Consider the following 15,759-nt stretch of genomic DNA (forward strand, 5'->3'; position numbering starts at 1 on the left):
TATTATGGAAAAAAAAAAAAAAAAAAAAAAAAAACGTGTCGTCGAGGGAAGTATTATGAACAGATATATTGGTTACATTCCCCAAATGGTGAAAGGAAAACGGCGGTGCTTCTCCAACTAAAAATAATAGTATAAAATTTCCCCGCTACAAAATGGTGGGTATTTATTAAAGGTCGCCCCGACAGCGCCTCCTCAAATTGCGTACCTGCAATATTTTTGCGAACCTTCGCGGGGCACCTTTTGCCAAAAAGTGGGGGCAACAACAGCAAACAAAAAAATGATGTTGCCTTCGAAAAAAAAAAAATAAATAAATAAAAATAAAAAAGTGCAGCAGCGCACAAATTAAGGGTTACCCGTCCAACTGAGACACGCAAACGTTTGTTTGTACAAACCGCGTAAGGATAAATAAAACAGGCACATAAATTAGGGGTGATATTTTTGTACAATTGCTTCGATAATATACTTACTACAGTTGAGGCACTATGTAAGGCTGCGGCTACTTCCCCTTCACGAATCCCCTATTTATATATAAAGTACAGACTGGTAGCATTTAAAAATGGTGGATTGGATCTACGGCAACGGCAAGCTAATTTTGTTCATTTTTTTTTAATTTTTTTTTTTGTTTTTGATTCATGCGATTGGGCGCCCCTAACCGGAAGCAACAACGCAGGACGTAAAAAATGAAATTCAACAAGAGGAAGAAATCCTGCAAGATAAAGAAGAAGAACTATGGAGGCAGGAAAGAGAAGGAGGGTTATAACTCCGAGATAGAGTCCGACGACATACTGTCCTCGGAGGCATCGGACACTGGGAACCATAGAACGAAACTGGGGAAGAACAAAAAGCGCCACGTCGCATCGGTTGATGGGCGCACCACAGATGACGACGCAACAGGTGGCGATGCAAGTGACTTTGATGAGGATGGTACCAGTGGGGACGAAAATGGAAACGCTTTCAATAACCCGGAGGAGAGGAAAATACACCTGGCCAAAAAATACCTCAGAGATATGGGTATACAAAGTAGCGATGATGACAAGTCCCAAAGTGATTCCCCTGAGAACAGTGATGAGGAAGACAAGTCGGATTCGAATTTTAGCGACAACCTTTGTTCCTATGGAAATGATGAACAGAGGGAACAAATCAGTAAACTCATGATGCAAAAGGAGAGACAAAAGAGCAGGAGAGCGCTCCTAAATTTGGGAAATAAAATCAAAATTGTTCATGACCAGAAATTGGCTTCTTCCAAGGGGATTGCCAAGAATGGGTCAACTTGCATGAACCGTTCAGGTGAAAATGGCCAAAGCGATCAAACTAACCTACATGACGAACATGCTTTTTTTTTCCGCGGACACAAAAAAAGCGTCACGTGCGTTGCTTGCCCAGATTTTAACCTTTCCTTCTTTGACTACTACGAGTACGATGTGGGAATTGGCGCGTGCGGTGAGCGTGACACCTACGCAGGGTACAACAGCGGGAAGTTTTACAAAGAGGACAATTCCAGGAGCAGCCAGCAGGGGGGAAGCGACCCCTTTGGAGATAACCCCCAACATGCCATGCAGCCGAAGATGTTCCCCAATGTTTCCCTCAGCACGGCCTACACGGGTGGAAAAGACGCCTGCATCATCGAGTGGGATTTAGCTAGAGGAGAAAAGGTTCACATTTATAAAGGAAACCCTAGCGCCTTCCAACATTTCGGAAAGAGCGACGGAATAAGCCATTTCAAGAGTGTAATGGATTTGTATTGTGACAAATTTAATTCCTTCTTCATATCTGTTGGAGCGGACAATTTAATAAACACATGGGACAACAGAGTGAAGAAAACATGCACCCATTCTGTAGTTGGACACAAAAATGTCATTAGCGCAATTATTGGAAGCAATGAAAACACAGATGAGTTAAATATGGAATTTAATTTCTTCACGTCCTCCTACGATAAATCGATTAAATTATGGGACTTGCGATTTTTGGACAAATGTATTAATACTTATATGGGACATACGAATAACATTTTAAGCATGACTTCTTTAGCCCAGAATAAATTAATAACCAGTTCGAGTGATTATACTCTCCGTTTTTGGAACACCAAAAATGACAACCATATTTTGTTTAATTTAAATTACGAAATTGTGGAGTCCTGCTGTTCCCTTAACAACAGGGTCTTCATCGCCGGGACGTTTTCTGGCCATATTTACATTTTTTCATCCTCTTATAAGAAGCCTATTTGTATTTGCAAAAATGCACACAGTTCGTACGCAGTGACGGCGTTGGTTAGCATCCCGTTTACGGACATTTTCATTTCCGGGTCCTACGATGGGTACGTAAATTTTTGGCAGTACAAGAGCGTTAGCAAAACGTCGGCTACCATGCGGAAGATCCTTGCCGTTCCGGTGAATGGCGCGATAAGCAAATTTTCCTTTTCGCCCAACTACGCCTATTTGTTTGCCGCCGTGGGGGACGAGATGAAACATGGCAAGTGGACGCGCACGAACAGCAAGTACGGGCTGGCCGTCATTCCCCTGTGCTTTTTGCGCTGAGGGGTGGCGTCAGCTGTGCATGCTGTGCGTCGTGTTTGGTCATTTCTTTGTGACACCTTTTGGATTATTTTCCCAAACTTGCCTAGTCTTTTCTCACCCGGCTGTTTTCATTTTTTTACCTGACTATTCTCTTTTTTACCTGACTATTTTTTTTTTTTTTTTTTTTTTTTTTTTGCTTGACATTTTGCACAAAAATGGCTAGCTGCGTGTGCAACTTTGACAAACAGTTCCCCTCCACTTTTTAAAAAGATATTTATTTTACCTCCACAGTTGCTTCGCCCGTTCGTGGAATTTTACTTTCCCCCGCGATGGACAAGCGAAAGGTTAAGTCTAGCATGGGGGCAACTTAATGCCGCAGAGTGTATCCCTTTGTCTTCTTCTGTCCTTTTGCCTTTCCTCTCTTTTTACTTTTCCCGTTCCCAACTTGTGTGCACAGCTATTCGATCATTCCCGGATCCATCACGTTGAAAAATGTCGCACTGCGCAGTACACCACTGCGTTATGATACGAGTCTCTAATTTTTTTTTTTTGGTCGCAAGTGCTGTATTTAGCAGTTTTAACAATTTCGAGAGACAGTGTACCTTTCCCCCTGTTGATCATCCCCTGTACTTGTGATGAACTTGGATGACTGCCCTACCATGGTTGTTGCCTTACATTTCATGGGTATATCCCCTGAGAGCAGCTTTGCAAAGGTTTCTACGCGACAGTTGTGCATCTCACCATTTGACTAGCCCCAATGCGAGGAGGGAACACAAACAGACGGGAGTTGTCATGAAAAGGGGGCCACCTTTGTCAACGCACGCGTATCGTTACTGCGTCGTGCAATGTGACATGCAAAGTGGATGGTACCTTTTGTGTACGCACCGATAGGATGTGTTTGCATAGGGAGAAGTTTTCGCTTCGCCACCTGGTCAGCTTTTCACATCGCATGTGATACTGGCATACCTCTTAACTTGGGGTGTGTATATCAAGGAGGGAGGGGCACTTCTAGGGGGTACATAGCTTGTGCAGCTTTGTTCAAGAGGAGAGCATGGGCCTTCCCCTTTAGCTGCATGTGAAGGCCCTCGGGGAGGAAAAAAGAAACTTGTGGGGACTGCCGCTCATCATTCCTCGGCTTGTCCGTTCGCAATTCGAGCGTTTCTGCATATGCAATTGTTTCCCTATCGTGGCGCTATGTTTTGTATGTTTTTACCCTGTGGGCCATGCCTCGTCTTCTTGCGCCCCGAACTGAAGAGCCGCCTGCGTCCACATTACGAGCACCTGAACAATGTGCAATCTTTGCAAACCATCAAATGAGGGAAGAGTTTTTTCTCCAATGAATCTCCATGTGTTACGGAGCGCGCAAGGGGAACACGGCGCCCTTGGCAAGCAGCCTCTTTTTTTTTTTTTTTTTTTTTTTTTTTTTTTTGCGCGTATCCGACCTCCTTTCGCTGATTATTTATTTTTTTTTCTCCGTAATTATTTTTCGCACTGCCATAACCTTTGGTACGAAATGGCGATACGAAGCAGTATCATCAGCACTATCGGAGCGGAGGCATTTTTAATATCTCCTGTGTATACCCTCCCTCATGCTGCATTACCGCCTATGCGTCATTTTGTTAAAGACCGGATGTATTTTTTTTTTTTTTTTTTTTTTTTTTTTTTCCCCCTGGAAATAGATTACATAACCACACGCTGACTAACACAATGCCCTTTTTTTTTGTGAGAACATAAAAGGGGATTGAGCGCACCGTGCCGTGGGAAATTTCTTCGCACGAGAAAGGGCACGTGGCGCAATTCGCAACTGCTCGACAGCGTAATTCCGCCTGAACACGTAGCATTTACAGGTACGTGCTCCCTCCCCCCTCCCCCCTCCACGCTGGAAAACTTGGGGCTGAGCGAAGTGTTGCACCCGAGGCAAATACAAAAAGCAAGGGTTGACACAATGAGCAAGAAGTATGTGTACTGGGAGAAGCAGGGCAACGACCGGATGTGCGGTCTGCACTGCATAAACGCCATGCTGCAGGTAAGAAAGGGGAGCGGCCTAGAGATAGAGCGGCACCCGGTGGGGCATCCTACGAACGCTCCACCCGCCAAACCGCTCCACCCGCCAAATGGCTCCACACACATACCCCTGTGCAGGGCCCTCACTACAGCGAAGACGTCCTGGCCAGCATCGGCAGAGAAATCGACGAGAAGGAACGGGAGTTCCTCAAGTGCAGCGGAGGAGCTGGAGAGAGCGGTATGAATGACCTGATGAGAAAAAATTCCTCTAATGTCTTGGACGACGGATTCATAAACATTTCAGTCCTCATTGAATGTCTGAGGAGAAAAAACATTTCTGTAAAAAATACCTTCCAGGACGATTTAAAAAAAATTATTTCAAGTGACCACCAAGACATAGGATTCATTTGTAACCTGGCGCAACATTGGTTCTGTATAAGAAAAATATACAACACTTGGTATGTCCTCGACAGCTTGAAGAGTGGCCCCCTGTACATAAAGGATATTAATTTGAAATATTATTTCAACGACATTATTAATAAGTACCATGTGTTTTCTGTTCAGAACATCAATCCCTATGTGTCTTTGCCCAAGGCGGACATAAACTTTGAGGCGAAAAATGCTAACCAGTTTTATTTATTAACAAGTGAAATTTGTGAAATATCTGGTGTGTCTTCTAATGGGTTTATAATGGAGGAAAGGGTTAATTCTGGTAACCGTGGTGAGAAAAATTCTTTTTTTGCCTCTAGCGCTCATGACAAACCTAATAAGTTTAAGTGGCCGGAGGGTGGGGGACGCAAGTTGAATGACCAAGGGTGGAACGATCTGACCGGTGTTGGTGGTGGAGGAGGAGGCCTGTTCCCCTCCGCTCCTCACGACGCAGACGACGAATTGCAGATGGCTCTGTTGCTGTCCATGGAGGAGTACGCTAAGGTGGGTAACACGCAGGGAGCTCATGAGGGTAGAACTCTGCATGTGGTGTAGTTTGCATGTGCGTTTATCATTTTGCACAGTGTGCGCATGTACATATACATATACACGTACACGTGCTAATGAAGTGCCACATGAATGAAATGCACTTCCTGGTTTCACCCCCTCCTCTTCTGCGCAGAATTTGCCCCCACCACCATCAGAAGAACCCGCGGGCGAAAACTGCATTAACTTTATGGTTAAAATTTCCAATAGGAAAATCCACAGGCGCTTCTGCAACACGAAGACGTTGACGGTAGGCCAGGGATTGGTGAAGCGGTGAAATGACGATGCGGTGGCCCTCATGTATGTACGTGTAGGAATATAACTTGGTACGCATTTCCCCTCTTTCATTCTTTTGTCACCCCGCAGGACGTCTTCTACTGGCTTGAGTACGAGTCGGTCAGCAATAAGGAGTTCGGCCCCTCTTTGCTCCTCAGGAGCAGCTACAACCTTCATCAAATATACCCCAGGTAAGTGCATGAGGGGAGGAGTAGGAGGCACTTGGGCGAAGGTGCAAGTAATGCAGCTCTTCAGGTTTTACACATCGAGCATGCACATACACGTATATATATTTGCTGTTCACCAACTGACCATTCGCAGGAGGAAGTTTTGCAAGTACCAGAATGGTACCATTGAGCTGCATACAGGGGGCAAGGTAAACGAGAGGGGTACATTTGTAAAACAGTGGCTCCGAGCAAACACTCTACAGGGTTATACGTAAGCACATACGTATAGTCGTGTGCATGCCAAATCAATAAGAATTCTTTTGTGACTCCCCGCAGGTGGAACAGGTGCAGGACACTCCCCTGGTGGACTTGAAGTTCGAAAAGGAGGAGACGTTTATATTGTGTTAGGATGACCAAACGAAAAGAGAAAAAAAAATATATTAGAATGGAGAGAACACAATTGAGATTGCCCATTGATGAATGGCAACTGATGAGGGAAAAATGAAGAGGGGATGAACGTAAGCCGGTCCATTTGAGCCCAATTAGCCTTTTTTTTGTTTCTTCTTCCCCCGATTTTTTTGTGTACATTTAGCGCTCGCATTTTGTTTGTTCTTCACCCCCTTGATATTCGACTTCGCGAGCCGATTGATCCCCCCTATACACACACACATGCACGTACACCGCGTTTCACTTTCTTTCAATTGAGTTCGCCAATTTTTTTTTTTTTAAACGTAACTGTTAAGTAGCATTCGTGGGCCCAAAGAGTTGTCTCCTTTCGGTCCATGCCCGCACCGTATGGTCTGCTCGACCAGGGGCTCTTTTTAAAAGAATTGACTTCTGTACCCAAATGGACTTTTTTTTTTTTTGCTTCATTTTCACGGGGTGGCAGTGATGTTTCGTTCGTGTAGCACGTTGCGTGGATGTAGACCTGCAAGGCACATGCACACGCAGAGTGTCAAGGATAGGCGCACAATGTAAATCGCCGCCCATGTCATAAGGGGAAGGGGCATGTATCGGTATCGTTCCATCCCCGCACCGACGAATGAATATAATATGTGACTCACACCTCTTTTAATGCTTGTTACAATGTTTTATGGTTTTTTTTAAAAAAAAAAAAAAAAGGGGTCACTGCGCAAATCGTGTTAGACAACGTCGCGCTTCGGAGACAGACTCACAATTGGGGTGCATGCGATGTGCAGAGTTCGCAGCAGGTCCCGTCAAAATTTTACTTCGCTCCTACATATATACAGGTGCGCAACAAGGGGTGCCGTGCATACTTCACGCATAGGCACTTCAATGCAACCTTTTAAATGTTTGCACAAAGTATGGGTACAAAAATTAGGGCGCGTGGACGGAGAGAGAGGGTAAAGAGCACCGCGTGCACACTTTTTTTTTTACCTTTCTACTGGCTATTTTTCGCGTGGTCTGGTGTACTTCTACCACTTTGAATGCTCCCCCTGGTAAAGACAATTTGCAGGTGTCTGTTTGCTGAAGAGGCAACGATCCATCCTTGTGAAATTAATTGCCCATAATATTTTGTTCGAATATTTTTACGACGTTGGGTTCATTTACGTTGGGGTATGGCTTGGACTCCTTACCTGGGCTCTCATTTTCACCTGTGTTATTGTGCGCTTGCGTTAGTGGTGCCTGTTCGTTGGGCTTCTGCTGACATCCCGCCTCTGTGCCCTGTTTGTTTCCCGTGTGGGCTATTTGGCTCGCGTCCATCTCGTACGTGGTCTCTGCTTGGCCGCTGCTTGCCGCTTGGCCGCTATTCGGCTCTGCCTTTTTTACGCTGGTTATTGGTTCCTTGGCCAACTCCACTTTAGGTATGTTGCTCCCCTGTGATGCGAGGTAACTCTGCGGGTAGCGCAGCTCCCAGGGGTAGAAAGACACGGCGTTTTCAAACTCCTCATTTATGCTGTTCAGATTTTTGACGATGTCTACGAGAGTTTTAACACCATAAGCAGCATGGGCAATTCCTGCTCCTCCAAGGAAGAGTAAATTTGTAATAAGATTTAGTTGCTTGAGTTCACTTTTTCTTTCTTCCTCTTCTTTCTCACTCGACTCGTAGGACCTTATAATTCGTTTGTGGAGCCTTGGAGTGCTCATTGAAACTCGATTATGCGTGTTAGTTAAGTACTCGTCGGTTGATTTATGCATTGAGGAAGAAGTGTAAACCAAGCCATGAGCTACACTCATGCCAAGGTAAGCTGAAAGGAACAATGCATTAGCTAAGGTAAGTGTGTGTGACTTCCCCCAACCTGGGCAGTTAAATATAAGTGACCCATTATTACCACCCCCATTTGCTGTCCTCTCCAGTTCACAAAAATTTCCTTTTTTACATTCTCTAACAGCTAAATGGAAATCGTACACTTCGAAAAAGGATGTTAGAGGAATGGGCCAGATGAAAGACTTTTCATTGTTGAGTAAAACATTTACTTTATCGATTATGGTTACTTGAAATATTCGTCCAAAGTTAGAGAGTGGGCACTTGTAGAAGTCTATGCTTACACGTACTTTCCATGGGCCTGACACGAACTGAACCGGATTCAATGTCTTTGGCACGAGCAAAGCACTTGTGTCTTTCTTTGTGCATACAATATAACCTTTAAAATTGGGAGGCAATGCATCCAAGGTGATAAACCCTGATCGTTTTGAAGGTGCCATCCCGGCCCCTGGCTGTTTCTTTGTCTTCATCTTCATTAATGGGATTACAGAGAGTAGCTTATCATCAGGAGGTATATTTTTACTGCGTAGTGTCAACTCGTGATAAGATGCATCTTCTGCATGTTTTAACAACTTTTGATTCACCACAGTTACTTCCATAATTTGGTTATTGGAGTTGCACACAACTTTATTATCTTCGATACGTAGGTCGATGGGTTGGAACCCCTGACGTTGCACCAGGGACAAGTCTACCCATCCATTTGAATCATATTTTTTTTTACTTGCAATGTAGTTAATTAATTTGTTCCTTAACTCTTGCAAAAAAGTTTCTTCCTTTTTTGCTCCTTTTTTTTTTCCTTTCACAATTGTTGGTGCCCAACATAGTAGGGCACACGCGAGTAGGAGGAAGACCGCCACTCGTACAGGGGGCAACATTTTTTTTTTTTTTTTTTTTTCGTATGCTGTTATTGGTGTTAGAGGCTCTCTGTCCTAGCAACACCTCCTTTGGGCGAAGAAATGGATGCACCTTTAGTGGGCAACCAGGGGTGTACTTTTCTTCTCTATGCGTGCCTCTTTTTTTGTTGGACTTATTATATAAACCACCCGGTGAGGAAGTCTGCGGCTTTGACTGCGGCTAGTATTTTTTTTTTTATTTACTTAAAAGGGAGAGAGGAGAAAAATGACAGAAAAGAAAAAAATACAAAAAGACTTGTGGTGGTAGATCAATACAAAAGATCTAACTGAAATATTTAACATAAAAAAGGGGGAAGGTGGCAGGTTTAAACCGGGATTCCGTTGTTAAGATAAAAAAAAAAAAAAAAAAGGGGAGGTTGACAAAATGTGGTTGAAATTGGCGATGCAAACAAAATGGAGTGCCTATCGAGGTATCGATGAGAAAAATGGGCAGGCAAAACTGTTGAGCAAGGCCACTACACATATAGCCAAGTGGAGCGCACGATAAACAGGGGGGGATTCCTACAGGCTGAACAGTCACCGCTTCCAGCTTTTCGCTAAAAGGGCATGCACACTTGTCGCTTCCAGCTTTTCGCTAAAACGGCATGCACACTTGTCGCTGCCAGCTGTTCGCTAAAAGGCACGCACAATTGTGTCACTGCCAGACGTGGACACAGCTTTTCCTTTAAGGAAGCTCTGTTCAAACGATTGGCTCATTTTTTAAGCGGCCACTTTTTTAGGGGAAACTTCTCTATATAAGCCTCAAAGTGGTCATATCAGAATAATGGGGAGGGTGCAAAAACGAAAAAGGCTTGCCGCGAATTGAGGCCTCTATCTTAGTGGACTCATAAGAGTACCCCCCCCGCAAAAGGTGCGTACGAAAGTTCGTACGGAAGTTCGTATGAAAGGTGCGTATAAAAGGTGCATACGAAAGGTGCCAAGCGCGGAAACGGTTTGACACACGTTCACTTATACACATGTATGCTCACTTTTGCGCATGTGCCCACTTGCATACATGCAAAAAAAAAAAAAATGTACACAAAATAATTTACCGAAAAGGTGCACTTGAACAATTCGACGACGGAAGAATTATGGATGATTCTTTTTTTTTTTTTGTTTCTTTTTCTTTTGCCCATTCTCGATCTTTAAACCGATTTTTAACCCTCCTTGGGGATTTTTTTTTAATGTGTGTTGTAAAAAAAAAAAAAAAAAAAAAAAATTCCCAAAGCTTATTGCATGCATTCGGGCATTATTGCTTATTGGACGTAGAGCACTTCGACCATACGCATGCTCTAGAAAAAGTGAAGCAAAGGAAATGCACCAGGGTAGGGGGATTGCTTCAGTGGAGTAATGGGGTGTACGAACAAACGCGAGCACCTCTTTCACCTTATGCACGAACAAGGGATAATTGCCTTAATTTTTCTCTGGCTCCCCGACACACCCGGTTATTTAGCTGGACATGTGCTCAGTTGGGGATTCTCTCCCAGCGCAAGTGCAGTGCACTCTTAACCGTTTTTGCTCACAGGACAAATGAGCCAAAAAGGCACACACAGTTATCTGTATAATGCATAGGCACAAAATACACTAGAGAGAAAAGATGACAAGAATAAAGCACGCGTAATGGTCATGCCGACCAAAAATAAAAACTACTGCAATGGATGCGAGAGGGGACGAATACTGCTACAAGCTTGGAGTGAATCAAAAGAAGGAATGAAATCACAATCATTTTATTTATTTAGGTTTTTTTTTTTTTTTTTTTTCTGTACTCCCACCTGAACACATTAATATTATGTGACCTTTATTTCCGTGTGCACTTTTAAGGAAAAAACAAATATTATTGACAAAGCCAAAACATAATGACAAAGTTCTCATGCACACAACTTCATATTTGAACATTTTCCTTTATAGGTGCCGCGCGAGGGAGCGAATCATCTTTCGTGAGCACGCTTGTTATTCCCCTCCCTAGTTTAGCACGACATTTTATAGGGAAAGGGTTAAAAAAAAAACAGTTCAAGATGAAGCGAGGACCAACTCGCTTAATGCAACGTACTTCATGACATTATCAAAATTGCGCTTTGTTTATTTTAACAAGATGAAATACATCGAAGGTGGTAGAAACCCATGCCACATTCTCGTTTGTGTGTAAAAGTTAAAATTGTATGACCAGTTCAGGTGAAAATGCAGAAAAAAAAAAAATTCAAACAAGGGACACGAAAACTAATTGTAATTGCTAGCTAGCTAAAAAATATTCAACTGCTTAAAAACAAACTTTACTCATTACTCATTGTATACAAGAAAACACTGCCGCCGAGTATGTCTCTAAACGGGAGATACACAAAAACAAACACATGATCAAAAACGGAGTGGTAGACATGGCGGAATAGTTAAGCCAAACGGGACTGTGCCGAACGTGGTCTGTGAAGAATCGCCTGAACGGTTACTAAAAAAAAAAATAAAATAAATAAATACCTTCCGTGTGTACACATCCCGTGTGTTGATATTTCTCCCCCAACGGTAAAGCCGCTATCCGTTGTTGAGTCGTCGTATCAGTAGGCCCCTTTTCCCAATCTGTCACGTCCTTTTCAAATACTTCTCCATCAAACGGAGAAACGTGTTGTAGTCAACGGCTTCGCCCGAATTGGCCACACCAAAATTGAATTTACTCAAGCTCAATGATGAGTCCTCTGCGGTGGTGTTTCTTTTGCAAAGGTCTATGAACTTCCCCAACTCAGTTTTTCCAATTTTTCCGTTGGACTCAATGCAACTGAACAGGTCCTTAAATATGATCTGCAAGTCATGCTTCTTTAATTGTCTGTTTATGAGTATATGCAAAATGGAGGGCGTCAACACGAAGTTCTCCACGTAATTGGGCCTATTCCACTGTATACTTTCTTTCACATGTTTTATCAACTCACGCACACTTTCATGGCTCATGTTTTGCGAAAGGATTTTGTTAAAAATTGCGTTAACGTCCTCTTCGCACAGTTCTCCGTCGTCATTTTTTGTGAAATACGCCAGTGCGCGAATCAGGTACTGCACGTCGATTTCCATGTTGCTGCTTTGTTTTACGCGTTACTTTTTCTGCAAAATATGAGGACAAAGTCTCGGCGCACGCTTTCTGTGTCTGCTGTCCACGCTTTGTCTGCTTTGTGGACAGGTGAAGGTCCCCCCCGTAATCCGTTCACCTCAACGAGAATACTTAAGAGGGGAGGAACTGCAACGATGAGGGAATGATCCAACCAAATTGAATAGGACCTCTATGCCGTATCCTACTGAGGCCCCATCAACGGTGAGCAGTGCGTTTTTTCGGTACACCCCTTGCAGTGACAAATGGGGGGATACACGTTTTGCACTTTTCAAGGAACATTTAACTTTTTTTTTTTTTTTTTTTTACTTCCAAGGTGTAACATGAACAGAAAATGAGAGAAAAATTAAATAGCCCCCTTTAAATGTAAACCCAGTTGCTTTTTCGTTCGGTTAATCTTTTCCTTGTTATATTTTTTTTTTTACGAGCTAACATGGGTGAGGCGGAATGATCAGATATGTATGTGCCCCGTTGCGTGCGCAAAAAAAAAAAAAAAAAAACACCAACCCTTGGCTGCAACTTTAATTGATTCGTTATCTGCCGCGTGGAAAAACAGAACAGACAAAAGGGAATAAAATGCCTAGCGCACACGCGGGCGCTTGCCCATTTGCCAGACCAGCTGGACACCACAATAAGTACTGCAGAGTGGAACCGCTTTTAAAATGACCTCTTGAAAAGTTCGAAGAACAATCGTATGAACGTTCAGGTGACTATTATTTTGAGGAGCAAGCCCAAGTTGGCCCGTTCACATATATGACAGATGCCCCAAGCCGGGGAGGCCCACGATTTGGGCTATCCATTCTTTCCATTTATTTCGTGTCAATTGTAAGTTTTTAAAAAAGGGGTGTCTACGCATTTGCGCGGTGGACGTAGGGGAGCTAGAGTCACCAGCGTGGGGGCATATAACGTGCACGTGCACACGTAATGCATCGTACACCTCCCCTCGGCCGCTACTTGCACGCGGTGCTAACGTGGTGCTCACCTGGTGCCAGCAATTTCGCGCAGCTCCGCTGGGACGGCATGGTTGGCCTTGTTGAGCAATTTAACCAAGTCCCTGGCAAATCGACTCTTTTGCGGCACATAGTAATCGTAGGGGAAGAACAAAACGGCCTTTCCCTTCTGCCCCGCTCTGCCCGTTCGGCCAATGCGATGAATATAATCTTCAATAGTATTGGGCAGGTCATAATTAACGACAATTGAAATATTTTTAATGTCTAGCCCTCTGGAAGCCACGTCAGTTGCAACTAAAATATTGCAACGGTCACTTCTGTAATTGTTTAGGATCCTATCTCTCTCCCGCTGTTCTTTATCTCCATGAATGGCAAGAGCGTTGTACTGATGGTAGCGAAGCTCTTTGCATAAATTGTCGCAATTCCTTTTGGTGTCACAGAAAATTAAAATTTTATTTCCTTCATAATTTTGCTTAAGCCAATCAAGTAGCTTTTTCTTCAAGTCGATGCACGAACTTACAATTACACTCTGTTGTATATTTTTATTAGCAGTTAATTCGCTTTTTCCAATTTGTACTTTTACTGGATCGAAGGATGAAAATTCATATGCCAATTTTCTGACTTGTTCAGGCCAGGTGGCTGTGAAGAATAGGAGCTGTTTGTTTTTATTAACTTGAGTCATAATTTTTTTTAATTGTTTTTCAAATCCCATGTCTAGCAGTCTGTCCGCTTCATCTATAACAACATAAATGCACCTTAACAAATGAATAACTCCATTTTCAAGTAAATCTAGTAGTCTTCCCGGGGTGGCAACAACAATGTCGGCTCCTTTCTTTAAGTTATTAATTTGTGTGTACTTGGGGACCCCTCCATATACAGCAACACTCCTGATGTCCAATTGCTTTTCGAAAGTTTTTATTTCGTCTACTACCTGCATGCACAGCTCTCTCGTGGGGAGGAGTATGAGTCCGTAGATACTTCGTTCCCCCTGATGGGCGTACCTATCGCTGCTGCGTTGTGTGTCACCGTGCGTGGCACCTTGCGTGGCTTCGTTTGTCCATTCCTGGGTGGCCTCACGAGGGACTTCCTTCTTCTCATTTTCCACCTGAGTGGACGCCTCACGGATACCCTCTTCACCCTGAACCTGCCCCCACCCATTCTCTCGCTCCGCCTGACGTTCCCTCTGCTTCAAGATATGCATAAGGCAGGGAAGGGCGAAGGCCAATGTCTTTCCGCTGCCCGTCTCGGCTACTCCTATTAGATCCTTCCCCGATAGTGCGATCGGCCACGTAACCTTCTGAATAGCTGTAGGTTCTTTAAATTTTGCATTCAGGTGGTTCACTATAGTATCATGAAAGTTCACATCGGAGAAGTTACTAGCTAAATTATTTAGCACAGCTGATTCTTTGTTCACGTAAATGTTCAATCTCTTCAATTCTGCATCTAACTGTTCAGGTGAAATGTCTGCCTTTTTTTCGCTCAAATTTTGAAGCAGATTCTGCCTCTGCACCTTTGCATCTACCTTGTTCCATTCGATTTCTTTTAGATTCTCACCAAGTTGAGCATACCTATCCTGCGTGTTTAAACTTCTCGAGTACGAAGTTCTCCTTCCATACTCATCTCCTTCCTCCTCATGGTCATACCTCGATGAGGATTCATACTTTTGTCCTCTCCCGCTGATGCCGCCATGGCTTTGTCTGTTTTTTGCTCTCTCATGATTATTAAAGGTGCCTTCCCTACGCTTGTAATTCATGAATCCATTTTCTGCATCGTCTTTTCCTCTTCCATCATGTCGATCAAACTGGGTATATTCTTCAAAGTCCTCTCCCCCTAGGGAGGGGTGATCACCCTGTTCCGTTTCACCATGGACCCCCTCTTCGTCATTGTAACTGTTTAGTAAGTCTTTGTCTGCAGAAGCGAATTGTGGAGTGGAACCCGCGACCGCACTCTTACGTACTTCTTCCTGCACAGGGGTGCCCTTCACATTACTTTCTATAAAAACCGTCCTCTTGGTCGTGTTAGGGTTTACCTGCTCGTTCTTCTTATGTTGACCTGCCAGACCGGTCCCGAATTTTGTTTTCGATCCGACATTTATGAAGAGGAATTTTTTCGAGACGAGCGGAACCCTGCCACTGGCCCGGCAACTCACGCACTTGAGCCCAAGTACGCTTTTCATGAGTGCAGCGAAGAGGATGATACAGGTGTAGAGGGTCCAAACGTGCGGGGCCCCAATTGTGCGATACTTCGTTTGTGCAGAGAGGGTACAAATGTGAAGGGGGAGATAAATAGCCCCTCAGTGTACAGGTGGCTCCTTTAATCTCCTTCGCCTTCTGTGTAGCTACTTTCTCTCCGTGTGGGCCTACACGCCGTTTCCTTTTCTCTGCACGCTTTTCACTTTTCACTTTTCACTTTGCACCCTTTACAACGTTGTGAATGGGATGTTTTGCAGAAGAGCAGCACGGACGACAACATCTAAATGGGAGAACACACGTGTAGGTGACAAGTTCACTCCTTTTAACACCTTTGCAGCGACTTACTCTCCTTTGTGCTTCTCATGTATGTACGCTTTGTGCTCTTTTAAAACAATTTTTCTTTTTTTACTACTAATACGACGGTAAGAACACCTTCGAGATGCCTTATTTGAATAAAAAAAAAAAAAAAAAAAAAAA

At 43.7% G+C, this 15,759-nt stretch overlaps 5 protein-coding genes across 5 annotated transcripts; 2 read left to right on the forward strand and 3 right to left on the reverse strand.

Moving 5' to 3' along the window:
• Positions 1 to 680: 680 nt before the first annotated feature.
• On the forward strand, positions 681 to 2,534 carry AK88_02313 (uncharacterized protein; the record flags this gene model as incomplete). Its single annotated transcript, XM_012479944.1, has 1 exon — positions 681 to 2,534. The coding sequence occupies one exon, from the start codon at positions 681 to 683 to the stop codon at positions 2,532 to 2,534; it is 1,854 nt and encodes a 617-aa protein (XP_012335367.1).
• A 1,924-nt stretch (positions 2,535 to 4,458) lies between these two features.
• On the forward strand, positions 4,459 to 6,343 carry AK88_02314 (uncharacterized protein; the record flags this gene model as incomplete). Its single annotated transcript, XM_012479945.1, has 6 exons — positions 4,459 to 4,539; positions 4,656 to 5,450; positions 5,629 to 5,742; positions 5,859 to 5,959; positions 6,090 to 6,144; positions 6,272 to 6,343. The coding sequence occupies 6 exons, from the start codon at positions 4,459 to 4,461 to the stop codon at positions 6,341 to 6,343; spliced, it is 1,218 nt and encodes a 405-aa protein (XP_012335368.1).
• A 1,110-nt stretch (positions 6,344 to 7,453) lies between these two features.
• On the reverse strand, positions 7,454 to 9,037 carry AK88_02315 (uncharacterized protein; the record flags this gene model as incomplete). Its single annotated transcript, XM_012479946.1, has 1 exon — positions 7,454 to 9,037. One exon carries the CDS (start codon positions 9,035 to 9,037, stop codon positions 7,454 to 7,456), a length of 1,584 nt encoding a protein of 527 aa, XP_012335369.1.
• Positions 9,038 to 11,626: 2,589 nt separating this feature from the next.
• On the reverse strand, positions 11,627 to 12,106 carry AK88_02316 (uncharacterized protein; the record flags this gene model as incomplete). Its single annotated transcript, XM_012479947.1, has 1 exon — positions 11,627 to 12,106. One exon carries the CDS (start codon positions 12,104 to 12,106, stop codon positions 11,627 to 11,629), a length of 480 nt encoding a protein of 159 aa, XP_012335370.1.
• Positions 12,107 to 13,118: 1,012 nt separating this feature from the next.
• Positions 13,119 to 15,266, reverse strand: AK88_02317 (uncharacterized protein; the record flags this gene model as incomplete). The annotated part of the gene is made up of 1 exon (XM_012479948.1): positions 13,119 to 15,266. One exon carries the CDS (start codon positions 15,264 to 15,266, stop codon positions 13,119 to 13,121), a length of 2,148 nt encoding a protein of 715 aa, XP_012335371.1.
• Positions 15,267 to 15,759: the final 493 nt, after the last annotated feature.

This window comes from Plasmodium fragile (assembly GCF_000956335.1).
Source record: "Plasmodium fragile strain nilgiri unplaced genomic scaffold supercont1.22, whole genome shotgun sequence".
NCBI classification, from domain to species: Eukaryota; Apicomplexa; class Aconoidasida; order Haemosporida; family Plasmodiidae; genus Plasmodium; species Plasmodium fragile.